The sequence below is a fragment of the Chiloscyllium punctatum genome, chromosome 38 (genome assembly GCF_047496795.1).
Source record: "Chiloscyllium punctatum isolate Juve2018m chromosome 38, sChiPun1.3, whole genome shotgun sequence".
NCBI lineage: Eukaryota > Metazoa > Chordata > Chondrichthyes > Orectolobiformes > Hemiscylliidae > Chiloscyllium > Chiloscyllium punctatum.
In genome coordinates this window covers 13,039,559-13,057,421 of record NC_092776.1, presented here as the reverse complement: position 1 = coordinate 13,057,421, position 17,863 = coordinate 13,039,559, and the positions used below count along the sequence as shown (strand labels likewise).

Here is a 17,863-nt window from a genome sequence, read left to right as displayed (position 1 = left end):
GGAGAAAAGAAATTAAGGGAGCATTGTTCATTAGCACCTGTCCACAGGATTCAGTGATGTGTCCATTTGTTTCTTCCAAGGCATTTGATACTGTAATTATTCAGTATCTCTGTCACTTGTCAGGGGCAGCAACTTATAGCCAAATGGTGAGTGAGAATAGCTAGCTATCTCTAATTCTTTGTTACTTGTCTGCAAGGAGATTTTATTTTGAGTCTGGAGGCTTTCTCCTCTAGTGTTTAACACACTGGCTCCTGGGCAGTTGGATAGTTTAACATAATCATGCTCTTCACTCCTGACTCTCCCAACTGGTCCAAATCAGCAGGCTTTCTTGAGGTAAAACTGCCCCAAACATCCCTTGTTCCCCTGATTCTTCAGCTTCTCTCCACAACACCCCCAGACCCTCCACCCCAAACCACTGCTTGAAAAAGCAACAATGTAAATACACCTCATAATGAACTCAGTGACTTGTTTCAAAACTACAACATCTTATTTCACAGCATCCTTGATTTAAAGCAGTTTCCTATTCCCATTTTGGTCCACAGTCCAAAAGGAAAATAAAGGGTCTTCTGAAGAAGGGTCACTGGAGCTGAAAAGTTAACTTTAACTTCTTTCCACAGATGCTGTGACAGCTGTTGAGATTTTCCAGCAAATTCTGTTTTTCTTTTATGTTTTGAGCAGCTGCAGTTCTTGCAGTTTTAAAAGGATCTGGTCTTTCCATGTGTTTTCTTACAGGAGAATGACTGGGTTGTAGTGAAAGAGCCTGTTATAAAGATTGCAGCAATAGACAATGGTTTGGCATTCCCTCTGAAGCACCCAGACTCATGGAGAGCCTGTGAGTAAATTTAAATTCAGATATTTTGCAAAGCAGAATTTTCTAAAACTTTTAAAATTCCTGAGTCTTGTGTTTAATTTTTGACTTTGGGTTTTGACCTCTGAAAATGTGGCAAATGGCAACTATCAGACAGACGTATGAACAGCGAGTTTTGAGAAGATTTGTAGCTCAGGTTGAGGTTCTGGATGTAAGTTTGCGCACTGAGCTGGAAGGTTTGTTTTCAGACATTTCATCACTGTACTAAGTAGCCTCATTAGTGAGACTCTGGTAAGCACTGGTGGTATGACCCGCTTTTTATTTATATGTTTAGGTTTTCCTTATGTTGGTGATTTTTCTCTGGGGTGGTAAATGGGATCTAAGTCAACGTGTTTGTTGAGTTCTGGTTGGAGTGCCATTCTTCTAGGAATTCTTGTGCATGTCTCTGTTTGGCTTGTCCTAGGATGGATGTGTTGTCCCAGTCGAAGTGGTGTCCTTCCTCATCTGTATATAAAGATACTAGTGAGAGAGGGTCATGCCATTTTGTGGCTAGTTGATGTTCATCTATCCTGGTGGCTAGTTTTCTGCCTGTTTGTCCAATGTAGTGTTTGTTACAGTCCTTGTACGGTATTTTGTAAATGACATTTAGTTTTGCTTGTTGTCTGTATAGGGTCTTTCAATTCATTAGCTGCTGCTTTAGTGTGTTGGTGGGTTTGTGGGCTACCATGATGCCAAGGGGTCTGAGTAGTCAGGCAGTCATTTCTAAGGTGTCTCTGATGTAGGGGAGAGTGGATGGGTTAAGACGCATACACCAAACGCCACCAACTTCATCAGCAAGGACAACATTGTCAAGCTAGTGGACCTAAGCCTTACCACCCACTTCACCTTCAACAGCAAAACCTACAGACAAACCAACGGAACACCCATGGGATCTCCAATATCAGGGTTCTTAGCAGAGGCAGTAATGCAGAGACTCGAACAAACAGCTCTGCCAACCATCCAACCCAAACTTTGTGTCCGCTATGAGGATGACACCGTTGTCATCTCGAAATGAAACTAACTAGAGGAAACCTTCAATACCCTTACTGGCTTACAATTCATTAAAGAGGAGAAAAACAGCAAGGAACTGCCATTCCTAAAGTCACAGTAGAGTGATCAGCCAGTGGGGAACTTCAAACCAGGGTCTACAGCAATCATCCCAACATCCACAAATGAAACTGCATTAGTACATTATTTCAATGAGCTGCAGCACAGAGGAACCACGAAGCGCAGAGGAAAATCACCTATACAGTGTATTCAAAAAGAACAGGTACCCAATGAACACAGTCCACTGATTTCTCAGCAACAAACCCAAACAAGCAGACAAAACACATCCAGAAACCATAGCCACTCTCCCCTATATCAAAGACATCTCTGAAATGACTGCCAGACTACTTAGACCCCTTGGCATCATGGTAGCCCACAAACCCACCAACACACTAAGACAGCAGTTAATGAAGTTGAACTTGAAAGACCCTATACAGATGACAAGCAAAACTAATGTAGTTTGCAAAATACCTTGCAAGAACTTGGACAAACAGGCAGAAAACTAGTCATCGGGATATGTGAACATCAACTAGCCACAAAAAGACATGACCCACTCTCACTTTGTATTTTTGCATACAAATGAGAAAGGACAGTACTTCAACTGGGACAACACATCCATCCTAGGACAAGCCAGAGGCACGTGCAAGAATTCCTAGAAGCATGGCATTCCAACCAGAACGCTATCAACAAGCACATTGACCACCCCGAAGAAAATGAACGGACATGGCATCATCACAGGAAATTCCATCACCAACCCAAGGAAATCTAAACACAAATGAAAAGCAGGCCTTACCACCAGTGCTTTACCAGAGGCTCACTGATGATGTTACCTAGTATGGTGACAAAACGTCTGAAAACTAACCTTCCAGCTCAGCGCACAAACTTGCATCCAGACATATGAACAGTTGAAAAGTGTCAGGTGTGTTCTTGGGGCTTGAATAGAGATTGTTTGTTTGATACTTTTTGTGCAGTGGATTATTACAAAATGAATACATTATCAGAAGGTGCTGGAGCTGAATGCCAAGAAGCAGGAGGAGCAGTTCTGACATCCATTTTAAAGAAAAATGGATTATAACAGATCCAGCTAAGCATTTGTACATTATCCGGGCTCACACCTTCAGAACCCTGGAGCTTTATAAACAGACCAGAATCTTGATTGCTTTCCTCTCCTGCACCTCTGTGTACTATGCGAAGGTGATGGAGGTAGTGGGCATGTGTTGATTTGGGCTGTTAGAGTATTGAAACTTTCACATGCCCCAACCACTAAATACAAGAGAATGTTTTCAAGAAATGGGAAGAAGTTCTTTTAGCAATGCTTCTCTTCTTTTGCAGATCCTTTTTACTGGGCCTGGCTGCCTCAAGCGAAGATTCCATTTTCCCAGGAAATTAAGGACCTTGTTCTTCCTAAAATTTCTGACCCAAACTTTGTAAAAGATTTGGAAGAGGACCTTTACGAGCTCTTCAAGGTTAGCAATCTGAACACCCATTTCATAATTTACAGGCTCTGATTAGGAGGTCCTTGTGAGGCGGAATTGAATGGGCTTATTTTTGAAGGCTAGCCAGTTTTTATGGCTGAGGAGATAAATTTGAGGAGCTCAGCAACACTCTTTCTCACACTCCTGACTACTATTCTTGCTGTTGCTTTCCGTGCAGTGACACTGACATTCCATAAATGAATTAAACAAAAAGGGGCAATCATTTAGTGACAGTGAAATTTTCAGTACCCATTTGATCTAGGGAAGATGGAAGTCCTGCAGTATGAATTTATTTGCAGTATTAAAGTGAATGCATATTGTACTTGAGATCAGAGTAAGGATTGGTGGTAGATGTTGGTAATAAGAGGCACTTAGAGTGATGAATTGAAACGTGTCTCCATTTTGACAACATGCGCCATACATTGCACAATATTGAAAACGCTATGGTGCAGCCTTGTCAGATATAGAATAGTATCACAATTCCTTGGTATCTCACTTTACAAGTTGGTGGGGTGTGCAAATAAAATGCTGTAGTGTCTGAACACACAGGCAGAGAACAGCTTGTCTATGTTTTGAGTAGCAAAGATAGCACTTTCCTGCTCCTACCGTATCTTCAGTTATTACAGCCCCAATCTCTTGCACTCAGATCGCAGCAACAAAGTGCAAGAGGGGCTGTTTGCTGTTTTTCACTGGTCCTAAGGTGTGAAAGCTGATAACTGGGTTGGCGTAGTTTTGTTCCCCATCTAGTCTGTGCTGCATTGATTTGTTGCCCATGTCATTTGCCGTGTTTCCTGGTTGTTGGTTTCTGTCTGCAGCCCTTTCTCACATTGTGTCTTAACAGCAAATGAATTTTACAGGCTACAGAGCAGAAACAAATTCTGTCCTCAACTGATTTGCTGTAAAATGGATTGATGTAATCATTGTTATGTGGCTCGTCTGAAGACCTTGAATTCCAACTGGGGGAGGGGCTGCCTCGGCAGTGAATGTTTGTTGAACGTGCAATCTTGTTCATGGCATCAGAGTTAAAGCATTTATTTCTTTCTTTTGCAGAAAGATCCAGGATTTGATCGGGGACAGTTCTACAAACAGATTTCTGTCATGAGAGGGCAGGTGAGCCACTGGGAGTTACTTGTATCCTGGGCTTGCTTGAGAGATGTCTGAAGAAAACACATCATTCCAGTCCTCTCAAAGAATACCACTATAGCAAGGGCTCCTGAAGTGTTCCGGGAGTTTGGGAAGAATGGTGCAAAACCGGAGGTTGGGGTTTTACTGCCTTTTTCTGTTCCGATCAAATGGACCAGTGCAGTTTGACTTTCTTTTTAAAGCCCCATCTAGCCATTCGAAATCAGAAATGTACCTGCTATCTACAACTAAATTGTCCTGATCACTCTGTATCCTTGTTTTGGGGTTCATCCACCCTGATGACCTTGTTCTTCCTCCTTTTTCCCCCCAAAGTAGACCCTCCATTTCTTCCTCTGGATCATGAAGACGATCAGCCCAAGGTGGGCTATCAAAGTGGTCATGTATTAGTGGGAGGAAGGCTCACCCTTGCTCCTTCCTCAAGTCCTTTCTGAATTGGCTTGTGTGAGTGGCATCAGGAACCTTTCTCGTGTGCAATAATGAATGGATGGCTTTCAGTGGATGAGAAACTGAAACTGAATCCAGGTGATACCCATTGTGCATCCATTCTCATTTTGTCCAGCTAAAAGGAGGAAGGAGCAGTGCTGGTTTCTTTGCCATTTATAATCGAGGCCTGCACTTGTAATCCAGAGAGTGTAGGTTCAAATCCCCACCATAGCTCAGATTTTGAATTCAGTTTGTTTAACAAGATTCCGGAAGTTATTTCAACACTCAAGAGGGAGAATGATTGAAGAGTTTGCTATGAAGAAGGCTTGTGTTTGATAGTGAGGAAGAAAGTTGTAGACTTTAGGAAGCTATCAATGTAGGACTGCTCAGGTAGGCAGACAAGTGTCAAATAGAATTCAGTCCAGAGAAATGTGAACTGATGCACTTGGAAGCACAACCAAGGCAAAGGAAATCACAATAAATGGAAGGATGCTGAAAAACGTAGAGGGACAAAGGATGTTGAAATGCATATCCACATCTCTAAAGGTGGCAGGGTGGTTTACTAAGTCACCTAGGGAAATTTCCTTTGTCAGTTGAAGCCTGGAGTGTAAGAGCAGTATAACATATGGGTAAGTTAGAACTGTATAAAATGATAATTAGAAGGCTACTAAATTAGTGAAGAGTTCTACTCCCAACATTACAGGAAGGATGCGATTACACCAGAGATGGTACAGAGGAGAGATATAAAGATGTTGCCATGATTGTAAAGTTTTAGTAATGAGAAAAGATTGAATACATCATGGAGAGGGACATTGTTAATTTTCCAAGTCCAGTATGCCTCTTAATCAAAAGCTCCAAAGAAAAGTGATACTGGACTCAACGTTAACTTTGTTTCTCTCTCCAGGAGCTAAGGCACCTGAGTTTCTCCAGCACTTTGTTTTATTACAGTTCATCCCTGGCCAGTATTCACTGGGAGATTCATCCCATCCTCGTTTGCCCAATCCATTTTTAATACAACTTTGGCAACTTTGTTTCTGTGAATCAAGAACGGCCCTTAAAACGTTGAACTTGGTTCTTCAAACAGTTTCTGTTGGGATGTGCATCAAATTGCATCACCAGATGTAACTGGTGACATCTGGAATTGAAATTACTGTTTTTATATTTAGAATGTTACCATTGCTACACACTCTCGAAATAAAATCAAGGCTATTCGTTATTTGCACAGTCAGCTAACCCTGCTAGAGTAAGCAGTAGACATGCCTCTGAGCTGGAGAGTATTAAAGTCAGTCAACCTGCAAGTTTTTTAAAAAATTACTCCTTCACATGATGTGTATGTTTTGGTAAGGCGGTCATTTGTTGCCTATCCCAGTTACTTGTGAACCAATTGCCTTGCTTGGCCGTTACAGCATACTGTTCAGATTCAATGTCTGCTTTACAGACGAGCAATAAGTACTAGCTCAGCTGGTGATGTTCCCATCCTATGAAAGCATTTAACAAAAACACCCCCTGTGGAAGTGACATGAGGTATTAGCGTTGTCACTGGATGAGCGATTTGGAACCCTAATTTCACCATACAAAACGGTGAAATCAGAATTCAATTTTTAAAAAAGGAATGAAAAAAAACTAATCTAATGGTGACCATGTGACCACAGTCATCAAAACCCATCTGGTTTGTTAATATCCTTTAGGAAACGAAGTCTGTTCTTATCTGGTCTGGCCTATATACAACTCAAAACCATGGCAATATGTTTGTCTCTTAACTTCCCTCTGAGACAATAAGGGGTAGGCAATAAATATTTGCCAACAATACCCATATCCCATGAACAAGTGTGCACCAGACCACACAAGGATAACAGTTTTCCTTCCCTAAAGGGCATCAGTGAACTAGATTGGTCACCTTTTACTGAGATTGGTTTTCAATTCTGCACTTATTAATGAATTTTAAATTCCACCAACTGCAAAAGTGGGATTTGAGCTCACGTCGCCTGAAATCTAGCCTGGGGCACTCGACAGTGGTACTGCATCCATTCCCTCCACGACTGCTCATTGGCAGCAGTGTGTACTATCTAAAAGATGCAGTGTGGAAATTTACATAAGATCCTTAGCACCTTCCAAACCCATGACCACTTCCATCAGAAGGACAACAGCAGATACATGGGAACACCACCACCTTCAAGTTCCCATTCAAGCCACTCACCATCCTGATTTGGAAATATATTGCCATTCCTTCACTGCTGGGTCAAACTGGAATTTGCTCCCTAACAGCATTGTGGATCAACCTACAGCACATGGACTGCAGCATTCAAGCAGGCAGCTTACCTTCTCAAGGGCAACTAGGAACAAGCAACAAATGCTGGCCAGTCAGTGACCCTCTTATCCCACAAATGAATAAATTTTTTAAAAATCCAGTGACTCCCCAAAGTACATGCAATGTGAAGATTATCTGGACAGGAAGGGATCAGGCTTGGCTAATGCATATCATGATTAAATCTCACAGTAACGCTTGTGCTGTCTAGGCTTGCTGTGCATGTAGAGACTGGATCAAGTTTGACTCCAATGCCTGTTCCCTTTTGAGCTGCTGAATAGTCTTCCACTGCTCATCTGTCTAATCTGGCACTGGATGTGTAACCATCTGGATTAACTACTGAATCATTGCTAAATGTTCAGCTCATAGCTAGAACAGGAGAGAAAATGTCCTGCTTTAGAATTAGATGTGAAGGCTCAGGGCCCTTGAGAGCTCCACGTTTGTCAGGAACGACCTAAAGAGAGGGCTGAGAGCCAGGAGTGGACATGGGAATTCATTGGCAGGTAGGATCAGAAAACCCTAAAGCTTTCTATAGGTATATCAGGAATAAAAAAATGACTAGAGAAAGGTTAGGACCAATCAAGGATAGTAGTGGGAAGTTGTGCTTGGAGTCTGAGGAGATAGGGATAGTACTAAATGAACATTTTTCATCAATATTCATACTGGAAAAAGACAGTGTTGTCCAGGACAATACTGAGATACAGGCTACTAGGCTAGACTGGATTGTTGTTTGCAAGGAGATGGTGTTATCAATTCTGGAAAGTGTGAAAATAGAGCAGTCCCCTGGGCCAGATGGGATTTATCCTAGGATTCTCTGGGAAGACAGGGAGGCGATTGCAGAGCCTTTGGCTTGATTTTTGTTGTAATTTGTCAACAGGAGTAGTGTCAGAAGGCTAAAGGATTGCAAATGTTGTCCCCTTGTTCAAGAAGGGGAGTAGAAACAACCCTTGCAATTATAGACCAGTGAGCCTTCCTTCGGTTGTGGATTAAGTGTTGGAAAAGGTCATAAGAGATAAGATTTATAATGGAGAGAAGGAATAAGTTGATAGTCAGCATGGTTTTGTGAAGGGTTAGGTCATGCCTCACAAACCTTATTGAGATCTTTGAGAAGGTGACCAAACAGGTGGATGAGGTAAAGTGGTTGATGTAGTGTATATGGATTTGAGTAAGGCTTTTGATAAGGTTTCCCATGGTGGGGGCAATTGCACAAAATACAGAGGCATGGGATTGAGGGTGATTTAGCGGATTGGATCAGAAATTGGCTAGCTGAAAGAAGAGAGAGGGTGGTGGTTGATGGGAAATGTTCATCCTGGAGTTCAGTTATTAATGGGGTACCGCAAGGATCTAATTTGGGGCCACTTTGTTATTTTTATAAATGACCTGGTTAAGGGCATAGAAGGATGGGTTAGTAAATTTGCAGATGACACTAAGATCAGTGGAGTTATGGATAGTGCTGAAGGATGTTGCAGGTTACAGAGGGACATTGATAAGCTGCAGAGTTGGGCTGAGAGGTGTCAAATAGAGTTTAATGCAGAAAAGTGACAGATAATTCACTTTGGAAGGATCAACAGGAATGCAGAGTACTCGGCTAATGGTAAGATTCTTGGCAATGTGGATGAGCAGAGAGATCTGTGTGCATGTACATAGATCCCAGGCTTTATAGGCATACAGTATGTTAGCGTTTATTGGTAGAGGGATTGAGTTTCGAAGCCATGAGGTCATGCTGCAGCCTGTACAAACCTTCGGTGCAGTATTGCATACGGTTCTGGTCACTGCATTATTGGAAGGATGTGGAAGCTTTGGAAAGGATTCAGAGGAGATTTACTAGGACATTGCCTGGTTTGGAGGGAAGGTTTTCCGAGGAAAAGCTGAGGGACTTGAGACTGTTATCATTAGATAAGGTGGTTGAGAGGTGACTTAAGAGACATAAGATAATCAGAGTTAGATAGGGTGGACAGTGAGAGCCTTTTTACTCAGATGGTGATGGCTAGCATGAAGAGACATAGCTTTAAATTGAGGGGTGATAGATATAGGACAGATGTCAGGTAGTTTCTTTACTGAGTAGTGGGGGTGTGGAATGCACTTCATGCAACAGTAGTAGACCCGCCAACTTTAAGGTCATTTAAATGGTCATTGGATAAACACATGGATGAAAATTGAATAGTGTAGGATAGTTGGGCTTCAGACTGGTTCCACAGGTCAGCTCAACATTGAGGGCTGAAGGGGTAGAGGTAACAGACGCTGAATAAGCTATCTGGTGTCAAATCTAATATTGTAAAACACCTTTGTGCTTTCTCCTTTGTTCCTTATCTTTTTTTTTTCTCTCTCCTTCTATAACCGCACCTCTGCCCATCACCTACCCCCTTTCTACCCCCCACTTCAACCCTAGATCCTAAATCTCACACAGGCCTTAAAGGATGGGAAGTCGCCTCTGCTGCTCATCCACATCCCGCCCGTCATTGTGGAAACAACTCGAAGCCACCATCGCAGTAACGACTTGTACACACAAAGCTTCCAGAGCAGAAAGCCTTTTTTCACATGGTGGTAGCAACTGGATGCGGAAGGAGAACACCACCCCGGTGAACAGCTGGTTGGTTGAATAACCTGATAATCCTGGGCTGCTTTCCCCTCTTCAGGATGAGAACTCAGTGGACTTGTGTCATAGCTGGAGAGAAAGAGAGAAGCCTGCTTCGTGTTTTATCCCACGTGTGATTATTGCACAAGACTTCACTACATCTGTAAGAAATGACGTGCGAGGGGGACTACTCTGGATGATTTGCACTTAATTCCTTCACTTCTTTTCTTCAGTCCCTCCCCAAAAAATGCCCAAACACACTTTCTTATCCCTTAATTCCTCCTCCTCCTTCCCCACCCACCCAACCACAATTGTTCATATGTTCACTTTGTCAGGCAGGCGTTGGGTTGTCCACCCTCCACTGGACTCTTCATAGCTGCTGCAGCTGAGTTGATGTGTGGTCAGGCTGCCTATACCTGTCTTAAGAATTTGATTTATCTTCCTTTGCACCAAAATGGTTTTGGTTCAAAATGCAACCAGATACACTTCACAGTGAGCTCTGGTTATGCTGGTCCAGGAATCTCTCGATCTGATCATGTTCCATTCAAGTCTGCTTTGCTGTTTGTGTTTATAAGAGGAAGAGAGAAATGATGTAGAGGACTGCGGTGTCAAAAGTGATGATGCTGTACTTGAGAAGAAAATCTCTGGAAGGAGGTATCACTAGCCTCAAGTTTCAGCTTGGGGAAATGGTGAAGGAGATGAAGAAAGATAGGTCCACACTGAGTGCAGTCACTGATGATGTGAACACCAGCTGGACCAAAATGTGCTTTGCAACTTATTGAATTGGAACCTTCTGCTTTGAATCTGCAGCATGAATTTACAATTCTATATATAAAAGATTGCAGTTATGGCTGGTACTGAAACATCTTTCCTCCTTCCCAGCTTCCTTTGATTTCTATGTAGTGTGTTTAGAGGGGACTTGGGGCAGTGGAAAGGGTATGCATGTAAAATGACTGTAAAGCTACATAGCCCAGTTAATTGTCAAGAAGAAATAATCTGCGATGAGAAGCCAATACAGCATGCCTTTTTAAAAAAAAAAGCCAAAAGAATGGTTAACACATACTTTGCACAAGGTGCTGCAAGTAGATGTCCTCTGTAATCAGTATATCATTTGTCTGTCATTAACCATGGCACCTTGTTGAGACCCACAGGTTGTTCAGTGGATTCAGGTTTGGGCAGCGACTGCATTTCCTCTTCCCTGCTCTTCAGCCTTTCCTGCATTTCTTTTTTACTTTTCTCAACTTCACCCAGTTGCACTTCTGTTTTGGACAAATGAGATGAGTCACTTTTAAGCTGGAGAGGAGCAGTATGCTGAACAGACCATTAACTCCTCTTTCTCCCTCCTCAACCCTCTCCCCAAAACCACCCTGGTTTCCCTGCCTGGCTGCTTTCAAGCTGCCCATGTGAGAGATGTCTAAAGTCTAGGAGGGATGTTGGGGTGGGGGTGTAACAAAGCAGTGGAGATGCAAATTTGAGGTTTTCTCAAACTTATGGTGATTGAGAGCTGACCTGTCTCAATATGTTGCTTAAAGTACAAAATTAAATCTTTGACTGTTTTCAGTCCTGGTTAGACTGATTAACTGCAACTTGATTCCATTTGAGAGAAAAGGAGGTCAGAGTGGTGGTCATCTTTATGGTGACTGCCCTCCGATCCCCTCTCTGCTTCCTACTATAAGGACTGCTGCTCCTACCCTTTCTACAAAGTACGTGTGGGCCTTTGCCTTCTCTGGTTCTTGCCTTGAACTCTTTCTACTGAGTTGTGTGGAGGAAGAGATATGGATACTTATTGGCCTCTTGTCACTGATCAATGTATTGTATGGTAGCAACATGGTGTGTTCTTGCTCATTCCTGAGTTTCATTTGGGAAGTAGGATGCCTTCCAGTCACTGAGCCACAGTGGGTAAGGTGTCTGTCTCAGTCAGTGAGTGTAGGTAGGTGTTTCTCCCCGTCACTGAGCTGCAGCGACTTGGGTTCCTCCTGGTCACTGAGGGGTGGGTAAAATTATTGTAATTTGTTCATCCAGAAGCTCATTAAGTAGGAGCAATTATCTCTCACAGTTCGTGGGCAAAATCAAAGCAATTTACTTGTAATCATGTGAATGGTAAGTGAATCTATTTTAACAAAGGCCTCCACTCTGAGCACACAAGGTCACAAAAAGAAAGGAAACTGCAGCGCTGACAAGGATGGCTCTTTTGGGTTTGGTTTTTATTCGATTGTATTAATCAGAAGGCAATTTAGCAGGTGAGCTGGGCAGCCGTGTTATCTTGAATGTTGAGTTCTTTTCCCTTTTAAAACATTTAAGACTTTGAGAATATCTTGCAGCTGAGAATGTGCTGGATTTGGGATTTCTTGCTAGTTTACATGTGCACTGAGCTCTGAATTACCTGTTCACTTGCTAGGTGATGGCCTTTATTTACATAAGCCAGATCCTCGTTAAAATAATGCCTTATTTTTAAGTTATTTTGAATCTGTAGTTGCAGCTACAGTATGAACTGAAGGTTTTTAACAGCGTGGTGTTCTTGGGTGTTTAAACTTAAGTCCATAAGCATGATATAAATTTATTTTGTTTGTGAATTGTACTTCAGCTGATTCCCCTCTGGACTTTCCAGTACAGGATTTAAAAAAAAAACCCAGTGCCTTCACACTCTAATGTTTGCATGTACAGTAATAAGTGCTAGATGCTGTGGAAGAATGGTTAGAGTTGAAGCCCAGGGTTAGCACATACAACCATGCCCAGTCTGTCATGGGAATGGTCAGACAATCAATTCTTTCCCCTATCCACCCCTGAAGTTGCTGCCACGTGTGTAAGAGGGACTCTGGCTCCAGGCAGGTTTGTCAGAAGCTGCATCTGTATTGTGGCTGACTGTATATGGTAAAATACTTGAATGGTTCTTCATTCTGGTCCATTTAGGACTGATTTTAAATCGATTACCCCATGGGTTGTTATTTTCCTTGCAATAGCTGAAGTTGCATTATTATTTAATGGTTTTGAGGTGAGGAGTAGGGTTAGAAAACAGTAAAGTTAAGCAAACCTTAAGCGAGTAGTGTGATTTTTAATGTTACTTTTGTAATGCATCATTTTAAACAGCTGAGGCTGATATAATTGGGGGGAGGTGATTAACACCAACCTAGGTGAGAGAGGGCAAAACCGGTGAATTCCTGCTCCCGATCACTTGAGCAACTGTGGCTACAAAGTATGGAGGTTGGTCTGAATCCTGATGTGTTCAGACAGCCTAACAACACACTACTTGTGGAAGTGCGTAACCATTTGGATCAGATCCTTGAGGTTACAAAAGCCATGTCTTTTGGGGAGAGTGGGTAAAGGGCAATTTCTTATACTATGGGTTCTGTTGAAGCCACATTAAAATTGTCCCTCTTGTGTGGGATTCCCACCCCTCTCTGCACCTATTTTACTGAGTGCTGGAGCACAGTGAACTACAATCGGGCATTGCTGGGAATGATCCTTATCACTATGTGGTTTAGTGGTTGAGGACCCCTGTGTATTGACTTGTGATTTTCTGGGTTTTCCTTATGGACCCCTCACTGCCCCAACAGAATGTATTTAATAAAGAAATGTGGCCCAATGAATCCAACACAACAGTTCACTTCAGTCTTGCTGGCAGGAAAGTAGATTTTTAAAATGGCAGATTTTACAAGTGGCATGTTAAATTGTTCTCTGTAATTTAAAAAAAATCTCTGCCTGCAGGTCTGCGACTAACTTAAGAACATTGTGAATTATCAGGCCATTGCACCTTAATAGGTACGGAGGCACTTTTCCTTCTTTCCCCTTTAGTCGTTGAAACATGGATATAATATTTGATTTGAATGAGGCTTGAGATTCAGTAGAGACCTCCTCTTCTCTCCAACCCCATGCCACTTACTGTCCCAACCCCCACCCCATCCCTTTCTGCATTTGAGTTGCTCATTCTCTATCGCCTACCTGAGAAGCATACAGAACTGAATGATTGATTATTATGCAGTTACAGAGAAAAGTAATAAGATAACATTTGTTTAAAGCCACAGAAATGTGTGCAAGTTGGAATACTTCAGAGCTTTTACACTAACAATATTAATTATAATAGTCTTTGTTGCACAAATCTCATTCCAGTCAGAATAATTATTTGCAGATAATGATCTGTAAAAATCCCATGCACATACATCTGTTACGCATATTATGACTCACTACCCGACTGAAATTTCTGTTGCAGGAGAAGATTCCAGAGGAATGCAGAATTTTGGGATCTCTTAAGTCACCAGCCCCAATTCATTTGTCAGATGATTCCTTTGAGTTAAATTGTATCTTGCATTCTCCTAGCTAACCACCAACACTGACGGTACATTGCAATAGTTTGGGTCTCGTTGCTTCTTTTGCAGTTTGTAATCTGCTTGAACAGCGATGTATTTGAGCTATTTTTAAAAAGAAAATTCACTGGAACATGAGCTGCTGATGAATTTTATTTACAATGTGAGAGTAACACTGTCTTAGAATCTGGTGAAGTAAAGTTTAGTTTGCTCTGGATGTAAATGAAAGTATCGAGATAAATCTGATCACTTGATTTGCACGGTTGGTTAACTAAAATTCAAATCCCTATCACAGTCTGTCCTTAATTAACCAGTGACATTTCCTTTTTCTCTCTGCTCTTGCATTTATCAGAAATCTTTCTCTCTACTCCTTCAAGCCAGTTTACAGAAATACAAGGTGTAATGTTCTGTATGATGTTTAGGTACTGTATGTAAACTTGGAGGTGATAGGTGCTTCACAAACTTGGCACAGGTGGGGAAAAACAATAGTTTCAGGCAGAGACCTCATCCCAAAATAATCAATTGTTTTCACACTTGAGGGATCTGCACAATACACTACTTGTTTCTATCCTATGACTATGATCTGATGTGTTTAATCCCAAGTTGCACTCATGTTTGAAGACCCAGCTCTTGCCTTTCTGTCCCACCTTTGTCAGTCTCCAATCTCTGGTCTCATTCAAATCTCAAGACTGTACTTGCTCCACCTTGATTTCTGGCACGTTATGTTCTTGCCTCCTGGTGTTTTTGTAGCTCCAATCTGAATGGGAAATTGGAAGTGTGTGGGATCCTGTCATAGAATCCTGCCCTTAAAAATCTCATCCATCGACAAAGCTTATCCTCCTTGACCAGTAACCCTAATATCACCAAAATACTTGCTTACTGAGAGGTCCATCATTGTTGTGCTCCAAAGGTTTTGTTTATAATAACTTTCTTTATTCGTATTCTAACTTTCTCTTCCTTACTACCTCCCACTGTCAGAACAGATTCCTCTGTCGTCAATCCTGGTTGGGCTTGAAACCAAAAAATACTAGTTGAGTGTAATCCTGAGCTGTACCCACCCAATGTCCACACATGAGTGCAGGTCCTTTAATGAAATGTAAGCATCTTCCCTCTGTCTTTGGAGCCAAGATCTGTTCTTCTACCTTAGCAGCATAGGACCCTGGGGCAGCAGGCCTTACTTTGTCGGATGGCTGTTGAGGAAGGAAGTTCTCTGGGTCGTACATTACTTTCGGCAGGATTGAATTCTCTCAACTAAGGCAACACTGGTCAGAAAATCCCATTCGGATATGTTGACCAGTGAGAGATCTGTTTCAAGGTGCTCCTGGTGTCTGACCTTCAGTAACACAAGTGGCAAACTAATCTCTGACAAAGAAAAATTAATGAAACTGTGAACTTTGTACAGCGTGTAGAAGAAAGCTCGAGTCATAAGCATTTGAATAATTATTCACTCTGTGGGGAAACAGTTTACAGTACTGTCCAAGCTTCTTTTTGCTTTGTATGGACTGATTTCTCTGACTGACAAAGTGTTCCCCATTTAAGCTATAAAGTAGAAAAGAATGTGAGGCATTAAACCTATGACTCCTCCCTGAGCGATGGCCTGAATAGCTTGGAGCCTCTAGATGGTCACAGCTCACACGAATGAACACCTTTTCTTCTCCACTTCCTCTGGATGTCTGGAGTCCAGGGGCTCATTTTCAGCACCGTTCTTGATTGTTCTGCATCTCAACATGGTCTTCTTTCATCCAGTTGTTCCTCCTCCTAGTCAATCTCGCTGTTTTCTCTCAGCAGCGATCCCGACTTGCTTGTGACCAATATCACAGCGTTGAAGCATCTTTCATGGTACCAAGGGAATGGAAGGGCAGACTTCTATTCAGCCCCAAACTGCTGCATTCAGTACAAGTAAATACTAATAAATATTCTGCAGGGATATGCCAAGCATGAGCCCTCAGTATAGCACTGCTAGGCTTTTTTGGACCATCTACATTGCTCATCAGAGGAATTATTAACAAATAATGATTCTGCCAGTTGAAACCTGCTTTTCTTTGCTTGGACACTGACTATAATGTACTGTTCTGATAAAGCACTGTATACTCTGTAATGTATTTAAATATATATATGAAATGAAAATCAAATGATCACTATTTCTGCAATTATAAATCCGCCAAACTTCTGTTTAGCTTTCGATAAATTTTCTAATCTGATTGTTTGAGCCCTCTGTTTATTTTCCACTTGAAGAGAACAAGGCATTTGATATTTCTGGGTGTGTGGACAAGATGAATGAGATGATGATGAATGAGAGGTGGGGCTGTCTGGAGTACTGAATGAATGCTATGTTGTTAATATATCGGAGTTGTGCGATACATGTGACAATTGGTTGTTTGAGGGGGAGACCTAGTCTCCTAATCTGGAAGGTTTGCAATGGTGACGAAATAAAACAAGTTATTACACACAGGAAATGAAATAGAACAAAAAAAACTACGTGCACATCTCAAGTTTGAATATTTTGAAACACACTGTAAAAATACCATCCCTAAAACCATCCTTTTGTAGTACTCACTAGACCCTCCGAGTTACCCACCCAGACCCATTTCCCTTTGACTAATGCACCAAACACTGGACAATTTAGCATGGCCCATTCACCTGACCTGCACATCTTTGGACTGTGGGAGGAAATCGGAGCACCCGGAGGAAATCCACGCAGACACTGGAAGAATGTGCAAACTCCACACGGTTGCCTGAAGCAGGAATCGAATCCAGGTCCCTGGTGCTGTGAGGCAGCAGTGCTAACCACTGAGCCACCATGCCGCCCCAGATAGAGGGAGAGGTTGGCAGATAATGAGAGATGTGATTTTAACTTGGCCAATATTGACCAGGACTCATTTAGAGCCAGAGCTTATATTAAGCAGAATTTGTTGGGTGAATTCATAGGGATTCTTGAATATATAGATAGTCAGTCTGAATAGGGAAGGGGCTGGCCAGGTGATTTTGGGAATTCTCATTTTTAAGATCCTTATGGATAAGGATAATACTGGTCCTAGGGTAAATGTGCTGAATTTGGGGAATGCCAGTTTCAAGAGTATTTGTCATATACTGGAGAAATTAGATTAGGGGTGACTGAGGGCGAGCCCACATCTGACATGGGTGTCTTTCAAAAGTCAGTTGATCAGTTCAGGACCAGCACGTTCCTGAGAGTCTGAAAGATAAGAATGGCAAGGTTTGTGAATCTCTGACGACGAGATATTGAAAGTTTTTTGTTTGCAAAAAGATAAAGCATACGTATGGTTTGGGAAATGGAAATCCGACAAGCGCCTTGAAGAGTGTACAGGGGGCAGGAAAAAGTTTAACCAAAAAGGGGGCAATGTCCTTAGTAAGTAGGATTAAGGAAAGTCCCAAGGCATTTTATGTGTATTGTGAACAAGAGAGTAGCTAAGGAAATGATGGGTCCACTTGGCAACGGGAATTTATGCAAGGAGCCAGAGGAAATGGGTAAGGGTTTGTCATATGATGAATGCTTGAGGGCTGTATGTCTGTACCAGATAGAGTTTGGAAAGATGAGGATCATATTGAGATTAGAGAGGCCTGGATAGAGTGGACATAGGGATGATTCCATTAGTCGGAATGATTGGGAGCCAAGGGCACAGCCAGAGTGAAGGGGTGACTCTTTAGAACTGAAGAATCTCTTCAGGCAGAGGGTCTTGTATTTGTGGAACCTGTTTCCACTGATATTGCGGAGGCCAAGTCATTGAA

The 17,863-nt window shown here is 42.1% G+C and overlaps 1 protein-coding gene across 1 annotated transcript in view; it reads left to right on the top strand.

The window, feature by feature from the left end:
• pi4k2a (phosphatidylinositol 4-kinase type 2 alpha) overlaps positions 1-16,317 on the top strand; it is a 40,065-nt gene extending 23,748 nt beyond the window's left edge. The window contains exons 6-9 of the mRNA XM_072557192.1: positions 733-832; positions 3,227-3,360; positions 4,420-4,479; positions 9,630-16,317. Of these exons, the coding sequence (XP_072413293.1) occupies positions 733-832; positions 3,227-3,360; positions 4,420-4,479; positions 9,630-9,788 (453 nt within the window). The 3' untranslated portion in view covers positions 9,789-16,317. The remainder of the gene's footprint in view (positions 1-732; positions 833-3,226; positions 3,361-4,419; positions 4,480-9,629) is intronic.
• Positions 16,318-17,863: the final 1,546 nt, after the last annotated feature.